We start from the raw sequence: 15,676 nt of genomic DNA on the forward strand, positions 1-15,676 counted from the left end.
CGATCCATTAAATATCAAAAAAGCACCTCACAAAACTTGCGACACGTCCTAACTCGGCTCGTAACCGTAGCACGTCGCAGCAGTACCCCTCACGTGATAGAGCGGCTGTGTGTATTTGTAGCCTCGCTAGCAACCCGGCATTTCATCTCCGAGGAAGTTATCCCAGAGAGAAGTAAAGCAAGTGTGTAAGTTCATCTCTGAATGTTTGTAAAGCATTCCCGCGTTAAGCTTAACAACCGATATATGGAGCGACTGCCTCTTCTCTCTCTCTCCCTCTCCTGTTGCTACTTCAGTCATGAAACTGATCAATGATCAGCTGATCGGCTTTTCTGTCGCGAGTCTGTCTCTCTTGTTTGTTTATTGCTTACTTCACGCCAGAAAGAGGAAACCAGCGGCTGAACAACAGCAGCACGTTTAAGCTTGATAAGCTGTTGTTAGAATTTATTTACTTCCTACACCAGGATTGTTTTCTACGTAGCTGACGGCTGGTAACTGTGCAGGGGCGGATCTAGCAAAGTTTAGCCAGGGGGGCCGATAGGGCATTAACAGGGAAAAGGGGGCACAAAGACATACTTTTCTTTCTTATTCTCATTTAAAATGTCTAGCTTTTAATAAATAATTATCCAAATCTTACACCCAAGTTTTAATCTGATGTAAAATGTATAGAAGTCCATTACTGTATATAGTAAGTCTAATATACCCTAGCAAGCTATAGTACTTTTTCCTTTGGGAAGGTACAATCTGTGCAGTCTGCAGTTCTGTTGAAGAAAGATGTTGAATCTATTTAATTATTCTTGGAAAATAATTTATTTCTGTGCATTTTTTTTCACACTGCATCAAATTAAAGTTGATTACGTCAATTAAGCATCATGAGGTGGAGGGTGGTTCCCTATTTGTTTTATTTTGCTGGGAGTTTTAGAACCCTATTAGTTAGGTTGCTTACTCTTTAAAATAATAATGGATTGGATTTATATAGCGCTTTTCAAGGCACCCAAAGCGCTTTACAATGCCACTATTCATTCACTCTCGCATTCACACACTGGTGGAGGCAAGCTATGGTTGTAGCCACAGCTGCCCTGGGGCAGACTGAAGCGAGGCTGCCATATCGCGCCATCGGCCCCTCTGGCCAACACCAGTAGGCGGTAGGGTAAAGTGTCTTGCCCAAGGACACAACGACCAGGACAGAGAGCCCGGGGATCGAACCGGCGGCCTTCCGGTTACAGATACGCTTCCCAACCCCCTGAGCCACAGTCGCCCACTGTATACCGGAATAGGGAGGATGGAGTAGGTTTAAGTTTATTAGATTGATCAGTATTGCTGAACTATGAAATATTTTAGGTGCAGTGTATTTTTTGCATACAGGTATAACAGAATAGCTTTAGTGTTTTTTTTTTGTTTTTTTTTTTACTTGAGTATGAACTTATACAAAAAGCAGCAAGATATTAAAAAAAACTGTTTTATGGATTAAAAAACACACTATATTGGATTCATATCGGTATCGGCAGATATCCAAATTTATGATATGGGTATCGGTATCGGACATAAAAAAGTGGTATCGTGCCATCTCTAATGGAGATACTAATCTTTTGCCCCTAATCTTAAAACCCTTACTCTAATATGGATTGAAGGATTTGGTTGTGATAAATGGCAGTGGTTTCATCAATTTTCCTGTTTGTTTTTTTTGTAATCACTTAAATGATAAAAATGTAAAATCTCAGTTTACAGTGTTTTGTTGGAGAATGTCAGAAAAGCCAACAGTTTTCATATGATGTATTTCTTTTCTTCAAGAGTGTAAATAACAATCTGGGGTTCAAGGGTAGCACAATGACAAAGTGCTTCTTCCCTAATTGTTTCCTCAGTATAGTCTCCACTCCTGTGAAGCATATTACAAATTAGCATTTAAGCTTAGTAAAGACTGTAATCATGGAAATTATGGCTGGTAATGCATTGTGTGATGCTAACATTAATCTGCTGATTAATGCCGCTGCGAGTAGGCAGTTCATGAATACCTAGTAGCTATTTTTCTGTCAGTGCTGGCGCAGCTCTGTGATACATTTAGGATTTAGTACTTTGCTGAAGACTTTTTAAACAGCTTAACTGTGACTAACCTAAAGGCCAACTGTTCAAACAAAGGTCTGTCCTTTGCCTTCATGAAAACAAGTTGTGGGTAGAGTCCTTTTTTTCTCACTGGTTAAACAAGGAATTGAAAGCATCATTCAGGGTTCACGTCCCAGAATTAATGCACACGTCTGTAGGATGCATAAATACTGGTAATAAGATCATTTTTAAACTCATGGACTTGATCACAAAATTAAGAGAACATAATTGAGTTTACGTAGGTTGAAATAAATATTGTGTGACTCTAAACAACTTAAGGTTCTGAATTCTGGAGAATAAAAAAAAAGCAGAAAACTTTGGAACTTGAAATAAAGTGATGTTATTTGATATGCAGGGTATCCAGTATGTATTTTATTGTAAGTAAGTGCTGCCTGAGGTGGGTGGGAAGTCGGGTACAGGTACTTAAAGGAGCTGGAGGGAGTGAGTATGCTTGATTAAATGGAGATTTGGGGGTGAAAATCTAATAGAAGAAAGTAATTTGACCATGGGGAAAAGGTGCAGGATGAATGTGTGGAACAGTGATTGGATTAAAAAAGAAACTGGATAACTGGCTATAGAGAAATAATAAGTGTACATCTGGAGCCAAGGGGATGTGCCCTTCCTGTTTGAACCTCAGCTATATTTTCATTATGCTGCGGTGGGTAATGTCAAGATTTGCATTAATTAAACTGCAGCGGGGGGGAGTAGCATAGCTGTGCCTTTAGGCTCCTAGGAAGTCTGTTAGCTGTTTTATGATTTTCATCCATCATTTTGTACATCATTCTTTTGTGTCTAAATCATTTGGTATGAGGGCTTTACCTGCCATGCTCATTTTGTACACAAGAAATGTAACCTTTGGGGAATACATTGACACGTATTAAGACATTGTTTGACTGATCCACATATAGAAGAATGTAAAGTATTTAATGTTTGGAGCATTTTTCTATTTCTTGGAAGCTTTACTTACTCTATTTAAAGCTTCTTTTGGCCTTTTCAATGTACTTAGCTCTTTGATTTAGTTCTTTCCACTGGTACGCACGCACACACACACACACACACACACACACACACACACACACACACACACACACACACACACACACACACACAGACATCCACGAAACTCTTTTTAATCCAAAAAAATAAATTGAAAGGTGTCCTTTTATCACAAAAACATTAAAATTGTTAATACATTCAGTTTAAGATAAACTATTATCAGAAAATTGCAGTTACAATACAAAAATGCATTTTATACTCATATAGCATCCTTCACACACATCCTTGTTTACCTTGTTTTACCTTTTTGTTTTAATTTTTAAAAACAGGAATATAGGATAATATTGGTATCGGAGTTATAGTTTTTTGTATTATCAAAATGGTTGTATTTGCATTTTTTAGTTGTTCTCATTTTTTTCTCAGTCTAATTTCAGGTACTTTCTACAATGGGTTTGCTCATTTCAGTTTGAAGATGTTTCACCTTAGTTTAGTTTCAGTGCTACTTTTGAATGTTTTGTGGTATTTTTAGATTTGGGCAGATTTAAGAAGTTTAGAATGAATGCTGTATTACAATACAAATGCAATACATTTTGAAGATTCAGTCATGCAACATCCCTAATGCCAAGAATCTTCTTCAAGCAAATGTGATACAAACATGACCAAATTAACAAGTAAAACTGAAGATATTTGCTGTTTTTTATTCTTATTTTAATGTTGTGAGTACACAGTATTGTTCAAGTTTTTGTTAATCTGCTTTTTACTTTTCTTTGAATTAGCGAGAAAAAAAATTCACATATTACTTTGTTTTGGTAATTGTGATTAACACAATAGAATAATGCAAAGAAGCTCTATACAAGATGAAAATGGGTTATTCTGTACTTCAGAGTCAAAATGCTGGTGATATAGGAGAAACTGAGCATTAAGCATTGGCTGCACTTACCAACATCCTTGACAGTACATTTTATATTTGCATGAATAACACCAGCCTCATTCATAATATCTCATTGGAGCTGTTATGCGCACGCTAATGCGTAACAAATGATTGCAAAACATTCTCTCCTCTAAATCACCTGCACACACATTAAACCCTACAGCTTTATTCTAACAGACTGACAGCCTGAAATATTAAAAGCGCTCCAGCATGGATCTTTTGTGTCCAATCTTATCAATCCCATGTATTGTAATAGTAAATGTGACTTGGCTGTCAGCATCTTGTGAAGTGTATCTGACATGCTCTTGTTGATAACTATCAGGTTATTTTTCTTTGCCTCACAGCAGCGCAGGCTGTAATCTGCTGCTTACAGACAAAGTGGAAAAGGAAGGGTTGACTTTGAATTATCCCACCACCCCACACCCCACTTCCTTGTTATGTTTGCCTTTGCTTGTAGTTTTTATTTTTCTAGAATATTTTGCCAGCAAACAGCTTGCCTTTTTTAGCCTCCATTGTTTGAGAAACCCTGGCTGATCATGTTGATTTCTGTGAGTAAAATAACCAAATGCCTTCGACATTGTCGAGACAGGCGCGTCATGGGTTTAGCAGATTCAGCGCTGTGACAGATTGACAAATCTTTACAAAAAGCTCCTCTTTACGATTTACTAGTGCGACATCAGTGTCATAATAGGAGATACTTTAAACTTCAGCTTCATTAAAATTCATCTTGAATTAAAACCCATATAAGTTATCTTTTTTGATAACAGTGGCTGATCAGCTTCCACTTCAAGTGCAGACACTAGGCTCAGAGCAGCACAACGATGGCACCACATAACATAATCTACTCCTACACATTTCATTTGGCTTCTGATACTGCACCTCCTATCAAAAACCCTCCAGAATGTCTCCACCCTGTCTTTTATCTGAGTACTTTCTACAGCCTGTGTTGCAGCCTGCAACACATCTCTGAGAACAGAGGAAAAAAAAGGGACGGGATATTGGTGGGGAGACAAATAAATAGATATGTTTATTGAGTCTGCATGGTGTTGGGTGGTTGTGAGTGTTGGGGTTATATTGAGGATGAAGGGAGTATTAGTCCCAGGGCTTCCCTGGAGGAGGAGAGGATTAAGAAGAATCTGTCTGAAGGTGAAAAGGTCTCATCCTTTCTAGTGAAGAGAATATATTTCCTAGGAGAAAGTATATTTTCAGCAAAGTTTTTTTTTTTAACTTAAAAAAAAAAGGAAATCAAATGGGGAGTGCATGATAATGACAAAGTGTAGAAATGCACTCTGGCAGTGGACAGAATTTAAAATGTAGACATTATACTAAATAGAAAAGGAAGAGGTATGTGGCTCTTTTCTTCCGAGGTCCAGATGTGTTTGCCACATTGACTGTGCTTCATTTACTGTAATTTAAAGAAAATTGAAGGGAAAACTTGTGTGTGTTTCCATTTCATTTAGTGTGCACACGAATGGGTGTAAACATCTATACTCACATCCATTTGTGTGCTGCAGTACTGATACATCTCTACATAAATCGCTTTGCCTGTCAAGTTAACTTCTTTTGAAGGAGCACCAGCTGGCCTCACTGTCTGCTTTTGGGCTCTCATATAATCACTGAAGTAGGTGACTACCTGCCTTGATGCCAGAGGATGTACACTACCTATATTGCACTTTCCTGTGAAAAAGATAGAATCAGGCTTATCAGAGCCTAATTACGCTCAGTACTTCCAAGCTTTACTCTGTGCTGTTGGCTCAACCTGATTATATGCATATTTTTTTAATATTATATATTATCATTTTATATCTGTTTTTAATTAAGTTCACTCACCTGACCTTTTTGATGGTTGCTAACAGATCAATGCCCAAAAAAGACAGAATGATCCAAAGTTGTGTTATATGTTATGCTACAGTAAAGCTGCCCTTATTGTCAGTTCCTATTTTCTTATTGTTCAATGATGTTTGGTAGTGGACTGTCTCACCACAGAGTGAAAGTTCCATTGTAACTCCAGGAGAATTGGGACAAAGCAGTATGAGGTGAAAATGTTAAAAGAAAGTGCAGACATTTCCCTTAAATTACATCAGTATAAAATGACAAATTATATAGCAGTGCAAGTGTTCCACAAAAAGAAAACAGCAGGAAGATTGCTGTTCCTAGTCTAGTTGTTATAGTAGTGCATAATGGCAGCACTCCCAATGTGTGGTAGATTAATGGCTTGTCAGAGGAAACATCCGCAGGGCTGCCACAGCTATCTGAAGATGTGCTCTGTGTCTTATATCCACTACTGGGTCTCCAGGGTAGCCAATGCCGCCGAGCACATATCTGTTCGTTATTATATTGTAGTTTAGGGGGAAAAAAAAAGGCAGCGCAATCACAAAGCTGTCCACGAAAGTTTCAAATTGAAGAAAAGTAGTGCTGAATGTCCCCAAGAATAACCCGCTTTCCTGAAGGAAACGTTACATTCGGAGTTACTTGTGTTGCAGTTGCATTCTTTCAAGTTGGGGAAAGGTTAATTTCCCTTGATCCTACCTTGAAGTAAATCAGCTTTGAAGAAAATTCATTAGGCACCTTCCCACACTGCACCTGTTTGAAGCCATTTTGTTTTTCATGGTTTTGTCTTCCACAATTAACACTGAGGCTTTAGGGTCACTGATTGCACAGCCTTAAGCTGATGTTGCCAGTTCTTTCATGACAGCTAATCTGTTTACATTATTTTTTCTTCTCTTTTCCCCTTGTCTTCTCACTCCTTTTTTGTTGTTGTTGCATTTGCTTGTCTTTTTCCTCCCTTGCCTACGTTTTGGCTTGCTTCTTCTCTCCTACCCTTATCTGCAGGTAACAGTATACTACACTCAGCTGCAGACAGTGTGACGAGTGCTGTACAGAAGGCCAGCCAGGCTCTGAATGAGCGTGGTGAGCGATTAGGCCGGGCTGAGGAGAGGACTGCAGACATGATGAACAGTGCTGAACAGTTTGCTGTCACTGCACACAAGGTGAGTCCATTTGTTACTAAGATGCATTACAATACGTAACCGCAAGGTGGGATTACTATTTTAATGTAGTACGCTGGAATTCTGACTTTGAGATGTTGCAGAATTACCAGTCATTATTGATGAAGATGAAACCTTTTCCAAAACCTGAGCATGTCTGCTCTGTGAAGATAATCATTTTTCCCCCTTCATTGACTCCATTTCATAGTTCTCTATAGGGTGTTCCCTCACTCTGCATCAATCCCACATCTCTTGTTCGTCAGGAAAACTAATTGCATGTTGTTTAATGAGGCTATTAGTGCATGATCTTTTATTTTTATTACTTCAAAACAAGAGCAAATATTGTATTGCTTTGTAACGAGCACACCTGATTGTGATCATCATATATCTAACAACATCGTAAATCAGACGCCTCGGGTTTGCAGCTTGCTGTTCAACAACACCATTCACTGACAGGCATATGATTGCTGGCCATAGTGGGATATCATTGACTTTAATAGTAAAGCCATCTGCTACCTTTTGAAGTTGAATGATGCATTGCACCTTGTAAGCCACGGTGAGATAATTGAAAGACATTTGAAGAGTATTGCATGGCCCTCTCACAGCTAAAAGACGTGTTTCCCTGCTGTGAGAAATTACAAAAACTGTAATAACCACAGGGGAAAAGCAGGGAAATAGCTTTGGTGGTTTTAGAGCATGACTGCACAACCCCCATGAAGAATTTTTCATTTTTGTGTCCCATTTCACTTGATGTCATGAGCATCGAGTGAAATGTGTTATGAAATATGTTTGAAATATGACATGTTTCAAACTTGTCATTTGTCTTGCACGTTATCAAGATTCATGCCGTTGCCTGCCTGAAATCCTCAGTTGAAAGCGTTTTGGTAACCTTAGAGATGGATAAAAAGTCTTGTCTTATTCTGTTTGAGGACGACTTTGAGAATGGATTGGCTGGCTGGAATGTGAAGGATTTGGGTTTTTTCTTCCTACATTTTAACATTAAGCATCTGTACTGCTGAGAGTAGGTCACCTTGACTCTTCGTCTGAGTCCACTTCTGCAATCCCTTGTTGACAGCTACATAGCTGCACTCTTCAGCTTTAATCAGAACCCCTCATTTTTGTGTGCTACTTTACTGCCCCCACTTGATGGATGTGTAGAATTCTCCTCATTATTTAGCACCAACCTGTAGTCTTTCTGCGTGTGCGTCTTCCACACTTTTCTTGCATTCTCTCACTTTATTTTCTTTCAACCCTACCTAAATGTTTCTACAGCTTGCCATGAAGCACAAGTGTTAGACCACTGCCAAAACCAACTGGGCTAAGGGAGGGTCAGCAATCGCCAGTTGCTGTACAGGAGAAGGATTCCAGATTTTATTCTTTGTAAAAGTTTTAATATGATTAAAATTTGTTAACAATGTTAACATTTTAATGTTTTGGGTTACTGTACTCCGGTGCTTCTCGTTCCTAAAGACGGACCGTGCAGGGGACCGAAGAGAGGTAAACAAAACTGCTTGACGCTGTCAACTGAATGTTTCATGCTTCTGTTTGCCAAAAAAAAGTTACAAGCCACAGCTATGACTCTACTTGATAATGACAGTCACTCAAGACACTTCCTCTTTTCGTTCGCTCACACACAAATGAGAGCGTACACGTGTTGAGAGCGTACACGTGTTGCCAAATCATCATCGGCAATTACTCCCTCCCAAGGAACAGCTTGGCTCCCATTTATACTGGTTATTTATGAGAGCTGCGGTAATTATGAAGTCTTAATTTATGAGTGAGGGCGCCCTCTGATTGCTCGACTTTGGATTGGCTGCCAGTATATAACATATAAATAAGACACATATGTAAAAATAGCCTAGATTTGATGCCTAAGTTGTATTTTAATAGATATTTGTGGGAGTGGGAAGTCGAATGAAAGGGATGATCACATTTCTGTTTGACATTTAATGTTTCCTTTTCTGCTCTGATTTTTGGACATTAAACTTGGACCATAATTTCAAAATCTATCAAAATAGTATTAGTTAAAAAAAAAGTTCAAGATATGATTTCATAAACTGCTGATGAGACTGAGTGATGAGTGGTTTGGGTGACAAGATATAAAAATGTTGAAATATTTTTCCCTCTTGTTATGTGTCTGTCATTGAAAAACAACCTAAACTACATGGTATAGATTTTGGGAAGTGTACTTGAAGCTTTCATTTAAAGAATAAGCTTTTAAAGTATATGAATTACTCTGTCTAATACTTTATGTTAACAGGGGTAATTCAGTAAGCCAGCTTCTGCACTGTAAAAAGCAACATGTAATTCTTCTTCTACTATTATCTCGGTGTCTGTAGAGCTAATTTGTCCCTGAACATGGGGATGCTTTGAAACTGATCCTGGCTGTATTTCAACTCTAAACTCTTCGGTAGTCATACCTTGTGCTTATTGTGTAACTTGGGTTGGTCATTATAATATGTATGCTGATAAAGGACAAAATGTCTTAAATAACAGCAGTGGCATGTGGTAGTTTTGTCTTCTTTTAGTTTTTTCTTTTTCGTTTGTTTCTTTTTTTGTTGTTGTTGTTCAATCCGCTCACTGTTCGTAACGTTGGCTTCTTTGATGGCAGGACACCGCCCTCACGCTTGAGATGTATTTGATTCTTTTATATTTTCAGTTTTGTAATTCATGATGTTACAATGCACTGACGAACCTTATCTTGCAGAACACAGAGTTCACTAATGAAATGTTCCGGTTGCCTAACACTTGTGTGCTTTTATTCCTCTAACACTTTTGATGTTACTTGTTTTAATAAAAAAAATAGATATAAAGACAAATTTATATTATTCTGTGTCCTTTTTATAGCCAACTCGATCAGTTCAGTCAAACAGTGGAATCAAAGTCCATGATTTTATGGACTGCTGTTTACCGTTTTGGATTTAGCTCACATTGTTGTTTCCGGCTTATAAACAGCACACTGCTACAAAGTTTAGTGTCTCAGAGGTCTTTATGCCATTTTCGCTGATGTTCACAGTTCCACCTCATCTTTCATCATCTATAATACTGTAAGATATGAAATAAAGTCCACTCCACAATCACAATAAAATGCTTCCTTTTTTCCTTTTGTGGCCTCTTTTTATGTCTCTCACCTCAGTCTGCTGAGGTTAAACTCCAAACCCTATAAGCACATTGCAAGCACTGAAGAAAAAAAATGCATATGTTTTATATTGTCTTTGCATTATATTTACTTAAATATAGACTTTAAGTCAAACTATTGCATTCTGTAACAAACCACCTCTTTGGAAACAGAGTTGTGTGGTTGTTTTGCTACACTACCTACACAATTAGGTAGCTTCCTTTTGAAGGTGACTGAAGATGTTTGTAGCTTTTATTACAACTGAATGAAATAATCTGTATTACAAGTCATGAGGAGGTATTTTAAAATTTTAAACAAACGCAGTGATGCTCCAAAAGTTTTAAATAATTGATTGGAGGTGAAGACAACGCTTCCGTCAGTAGGGAAACTTTTGGCATTCATTGGTGTTTGTCGTCACTTTAAAACTAATATATATAATTTTTACATTTGATTCATTTCTCTTGTTTCAGTTGCAAAGGGTAAGTTGTCCATAATGGCAGAAAGTCTAGGCAGTCTAAGGTTGATAGAACTAATCTTTAAAATTCACTGACCCCAGTCTGGAACATGGGGTCAGAAAAATGTGATGGAAACAAATGCACCGCACTACTAAATACATCCGAGGATGTATTTAGATGTATTTAGACATTTTTCACTGCAGCCATTTTAACATAAAACAGTTGACATGGGTCTAATCCAGTGGTTTTCAAGCAAACTGCTAATAGTAAGTTTTTAAAATTCTTATTTTAGCATTCTTAAGCATTACTGATGTTCTGTTTGGACTCTAAGGTCCCCCTATTGGAACTGCTAAGCATATTTTAATGACCTTTAAAAAATAAGTACATATATATATTTTTCTTTGGGTGGCAGTTTGGGAATAAGGTTTGAGTTTTGGGAGGACATTTCCAGGATAAAACCATGAGGGAGACGAGAACTTCAGAAAGAAACATTCAGCTAAACAGGTGGAGGTGGTTCTCCGAAAAGGAAGAAAGGAATTACACTGGGCAGGTGGTGATGATGGATGTAAGGTAGAACTGTAATGGGGGTGGATGTGGAATGGAAAGGGGAGAAAACAGGTGAACATGTGGGTAGAGAACAAATTAAAGGTACAGAAGCGATAGAGGTGGTGTGGAAAAAAATTTGGTGGGAGTAGAGGAAAGGAGATATAGATATATAGATAGATATAGATAGATAGATAGATATATGCACAGCAGAAAGACAGATGACAGTTAGTAACAGAGCAAATACCTGATCTATAGCTTTAGAGAGAGCAGTAAGTGTAAGACTCACTGAAATCTGTGCACAGGACTATTACTCACTCTGACAGCACTGTGCATCAGCCCAGATTTTTGTCTTGAAACCCACCATCTCTCCTCTCTCTCCCTCTGAGCTCTAGAAACAGTGAAGTCCTTGGAATTGTCTACTGTTTTAGCTAAGATTACAACCCGGTTCATTTGAATACTGTTTTGGAGTCCATACTCATTGACAAAACATTAGGACCCTGTTACTTTTTCCACATGTTGTTTTTATATGTTGAAGTTTTATATCTACAAAATTGGCATTATGCTCTTTGAAAAAGAAAATTTTTTTTAGTTCTTTTTACCTCTTTGTCAAATCCAGGAAAAAAATCAAATACTTAGAAATTGTGAAGACATTTTACGTTTGATTAATACACCAAGCACAGCTGAATTTCCTCTGTACACCACTAGATGGTGTGCCAGCCTTGTAGAAAAACATAAACTCTTATTGGTTAGCATTGCAAGGGTGGTGAGATGGAAGAAATGACTGAGACGTGTTCAGTATCTGTAAATTCTGGTTACAGACAAATCAGAGCAAATCACTAACCTGCAGATGGGTTGGGATTCATTTCCAGTAACAGATACATCATCAATGTAATTATGTAGGAGGTTTGTAGTGTAAAATATTGTCTTGCTTTTTTCTTTTATTAAAAAATATAATCCATATGCTGTGTTTTGTAATAACTGCTTATTACAAGCAGTAATAGAATAGAATAAACCTTTATTATCCCACGGATGAGAAAGTTCGGTGTTACACAGCTCCTGTAGCAAGGGGAATACAAGATATAAAAGGAAGACACAAAGTGGTCCTATACATAAGCAACTGAGGTTTGTATATACAGGTAACGATGTACAGAAATATGTATAGAAAAAACTGTATGGAGATATGTGTAAAATGTACAGTGAACAAACAAGCTGGTGAGTAAGATGACCAAAGGATGTTAAACTGTGTTATAATGGACTGTTAGCAATGGTAGAAGTGTGCGTAGATGCTGTAGTGCCACGTTATAAAAAATACCCCCTTGCAAAATTGTGTTTACAGCATAGGTGTAAAAGTATGAGTAACATTTATTTAATATATTTGGTATATTTCCTCAAATATAAAACCTCTGTGTGTTATATGTTTAATATACATACATATAATGATGAATAGTTTAACTGAGGTCAGAGGGAACACGTGCTACTTAGAAAGGCTGTAGACTCTTAAAAAATCCTAAATTTTCCTTATATATATTGTAGATGAAAGAAATCATAGAATTTATTTTAAAATATTAACTGAGACTCATCTCAGTTAACTTTTTTTTTCACATGTAGTGAACACTGGTGTGCATGTAACACTTTAGTAATGTATTTCTTTAGTGATCTTGGCACAAGACGGGAGAGTTTGTGCAGTCAGGTGTCACCTTGAGAGCTGCATTGACATTCCTGTCAGCCAGGGAATTTGTGTCACTTCAGCAGAGCCTTGGTGGCTGTCTGACTCCTTAACTGGCTGGCCAACCACCCTCAGGGCAACTTCTTTTCAATCTGCCAACCACCCCATAGCCGCACTGGAGTAATTACAAGTTACACCCAGAGGTTAGAAGGATGAATGAATTGGGACTGCACCTCTACTTCTCATTATCACATACAAATCTCTGCAACGATTCCTGAGTAGACCCATTAGCCAGGACAGGATTTTACCTCAAAGTTAAAGTTTAAAATTGACATTAACTGCAGCTGTAAGGTATTCAGAATAGTGAGATGCAAAGCCATGTGTCTGGAAAGGACTTTTACCAACTGAGTACACCAAAAGAAAAGTGCAATAAAAAGTTTTGCATTGCTTTCCTGACCTAATTAGTATAATTAATATGAGTAATTAGTTTGTAATGTATTTTTGGTTATAGTTTACTTAACAGGATTAATAACAATAATCTACAGACTTTATCAGTATGTACGCAGATATAATGAAGAGTTCTAAATCCGTTATTACAAAATACAAAAATTAAGCACAGAAGTAGAATGAAACTAATGAGCTAATATTATTTGAAACTTAACTTTAAGTTTGTGTTTTCTTTTTATCTTTAGAGGAGGGATGAAAGCCAATTTTATATTGGCCTCCAAAGCCCAAGATATTAATATTAATCTGTGTTGCACCTGGTTGGTGAACATGGCACCCCCATAGTTATTTCCAGTTAATTGATCTGACATACTGTTATGGCAGAACCCACTGTTACAGTGGCCTTTTAGCTGTTGATTGGCATATGTATTATGATGCCTTTTTGCTATAGTGCTTATTTTTTGTTTGTTGTTTAAGTTAATATTTACATCAATCCAACTGCCAGGTATCCAGATGATAAGACATTTCCCTTGTTCTTTAGGGTCTGTATTTCAAAACAGTCAATGTAAATTAAAATAAAATGCACTGTGCATTGTTAAAGTATGTATTGCTAACATTTAATTGCAGTAAAATGGTAAATGGTAAATGGCCTGCATTTGTATAGCGCTTTTCTAGTCCCTAAGGACCCCAAAGCGCTTCACACTACATTCAGTCATTCACCCATTCACACTCACATTCACACACTGGCGATGGTAAGCTACATTGTAGCCACAGCTGCCCTGGGGCGCACTGACAGAAGCGAGGCTGCCGGACACTGGCGCCACCGGGCCCTCTGACCACCACCAGTAGTTTAGTAGTAGTCTAAGTCTAGTAGTCTAATAGTAGTAGCAGCAGTAGTAGTAGTCTAATGATGAACACCATCATCATCTGCCATTATTTTAGGTAATGGTGCATAACTGTTTGCTGTCTCTGACCTGTTGACATAACCACATGCTTTGTGCCTTCCTCTGTTATTTTATCCCATACCCTTAATACAGCAGCCCTCAGCTCTCCCTTGTCGGAACCAATGCAGCTGTTCAAGCTGCCTTAGCTTTTCCGCTGTTGCTGTGCTGCTGCAAGCTGCTTTGCAACCCATCTCCACCCCAGCCCCTCCTTTCATGCTGTATCTGACTTAAGTGGGCAATCGTGGCTCAAGAGTTGGCAGTTTGTCTTGTAATCGGAAGGTTGCCGGTTCGAGTCCCGGCTCGGACAGTCTCGGTCGTTGTGTCCTTGGGCAAGACACTTCACCTACCGCCTACTGGTGATGGCCAGAGGGGCCGATGGCACAATATGGCAGCCTCGCTTCTGTCAGTCTGCCCCAGGGCAGATGTGGCTACAACTGTAGCTTGCCTCCACCAGTGTGTGAATGTGAGAGTGACTGAATAGTGGAATTTGAGGGTCTCGAAAAGCGCTATATAAATGCAATCCATTATTATTAATCCTCATTTGTTGTCACTGATTTCTGCCCCGTTTAAGTGTACAGATGAGGAAATACCAATTGTTTCACTTAATACAGTTACTTTCAACACTAAGATATGAGAACAGATACATACGGCAAGGCAGGTAAAAATAGACATAAGGTTAAATAGCAGCAAAATAAGATGACTGACTGATCTTACGCCATGAAGCAGTCAGTCAGAATACACTGTTTACCTTGACTGTGCTGAGATATTCATAGTCACTTGTCTCCAACAAGGAGCTGCATCTCACAGACACAGAGTCAGCACATCTGATGGAGAGGAGGAGGAGGAGGGAGTTCACAGCTACAGTCCCACCACTACTGCTGTCCAGACCCGTTAATTATTAGTGCTCCTTGTCACATGCAATTAACTGCAGTACTGTGTGTCCTGTTCGACTGGGGAGTAAAAGTGTGAGAATAAAGATTATGTTAATTGGCAGAATTAGGATTTTATGTAAGGAAACGTCAGAGACCGGTGCAGCTTGGGTCACTTCAATGATTGCCCACAGTGACTTGGCAGATATGTAGCGAAGTAAAGTGCACAACAGCTGCTTGCTCTAAATCAAGCAGCCTATCCTCCCAATTCTCCTCTCTGCCTCAGAGTTCCTGTGGAGTGCAATGTCAGCTGTGCTGGAATCATCATTCATTATGCGGACATGCATTCACCTCAACCACCCCTTTCTTCCTTTTTAAAGATCAGTACTTTTATTGTTCATACGAGTTTGTCCTCACTTTACTCCTTATGTTTCCTGGATTGCCAAATACTTGGATTTGTGTCGGCTTAAGTCAAATTCTGCATTACTCTAGCAAAAGACACCTAATATAGTTTGTCGTGTTTATTAATAAACTCAAAGGGATATTTTTGAGCTGAATGGATAGACCTGAAACACGTGCCTTCTGAGTAAAAATATCACCTAAAGCCCCTGAATAAATGAGTT

The 15,676-nt window shown here is 38.4% G+C and overlaps 1 protein-coding gene across 2 annotated transcripts in view; it reads left to right on the plus strand.

The window, feature by feature from the left end:
* stxbp6 (syntaxin binding protein 6 (amisyn)) overlaps nucleotides 1-10,117 on the plus strand; it is a 67,289-nt gene extending 57,172 nt beyond the window's left edge. For both annotated transcript variants that reach the window (XM_084914155.1, XM_084914156.1), the window contains 2 exons: nucleotides 6,857-7,014; nucleotides 8,284-10,117. In XM_084914155.1, coding sequence (XP_084770281.1) covers nucleotides 6,857-7,014; nucleotides 8,284-8,307 — 182 coding nt within the window. In that variant the 3' untranslated portion in view covers nucleotides 8,308-10,117. The remainder of the gene's footprint in view (nucleotides 1-6,856; nucleotides 7,015-8,283) is intronic.
* The last annotated feature ends 5,559 nt before the right edge of the window (nucleotides 10,118-15,676 follow it).

The sequence above is a fragment of the Perissodus microlepis genome, chromosome 19, assembly GCF_051167445.1.
Source record: "Perissodus microlepis isolate ML-2025 ecotype Zambia chromosome 19, ASM5116744v1, whole genome shotgun sequence".
Taxonomy (NCBI): Eukaryota; Metazoa; Chordata; class Actinopteri; order Cichliformes; family Cichlidae; genus Perissodus; species Perissodus microlepis.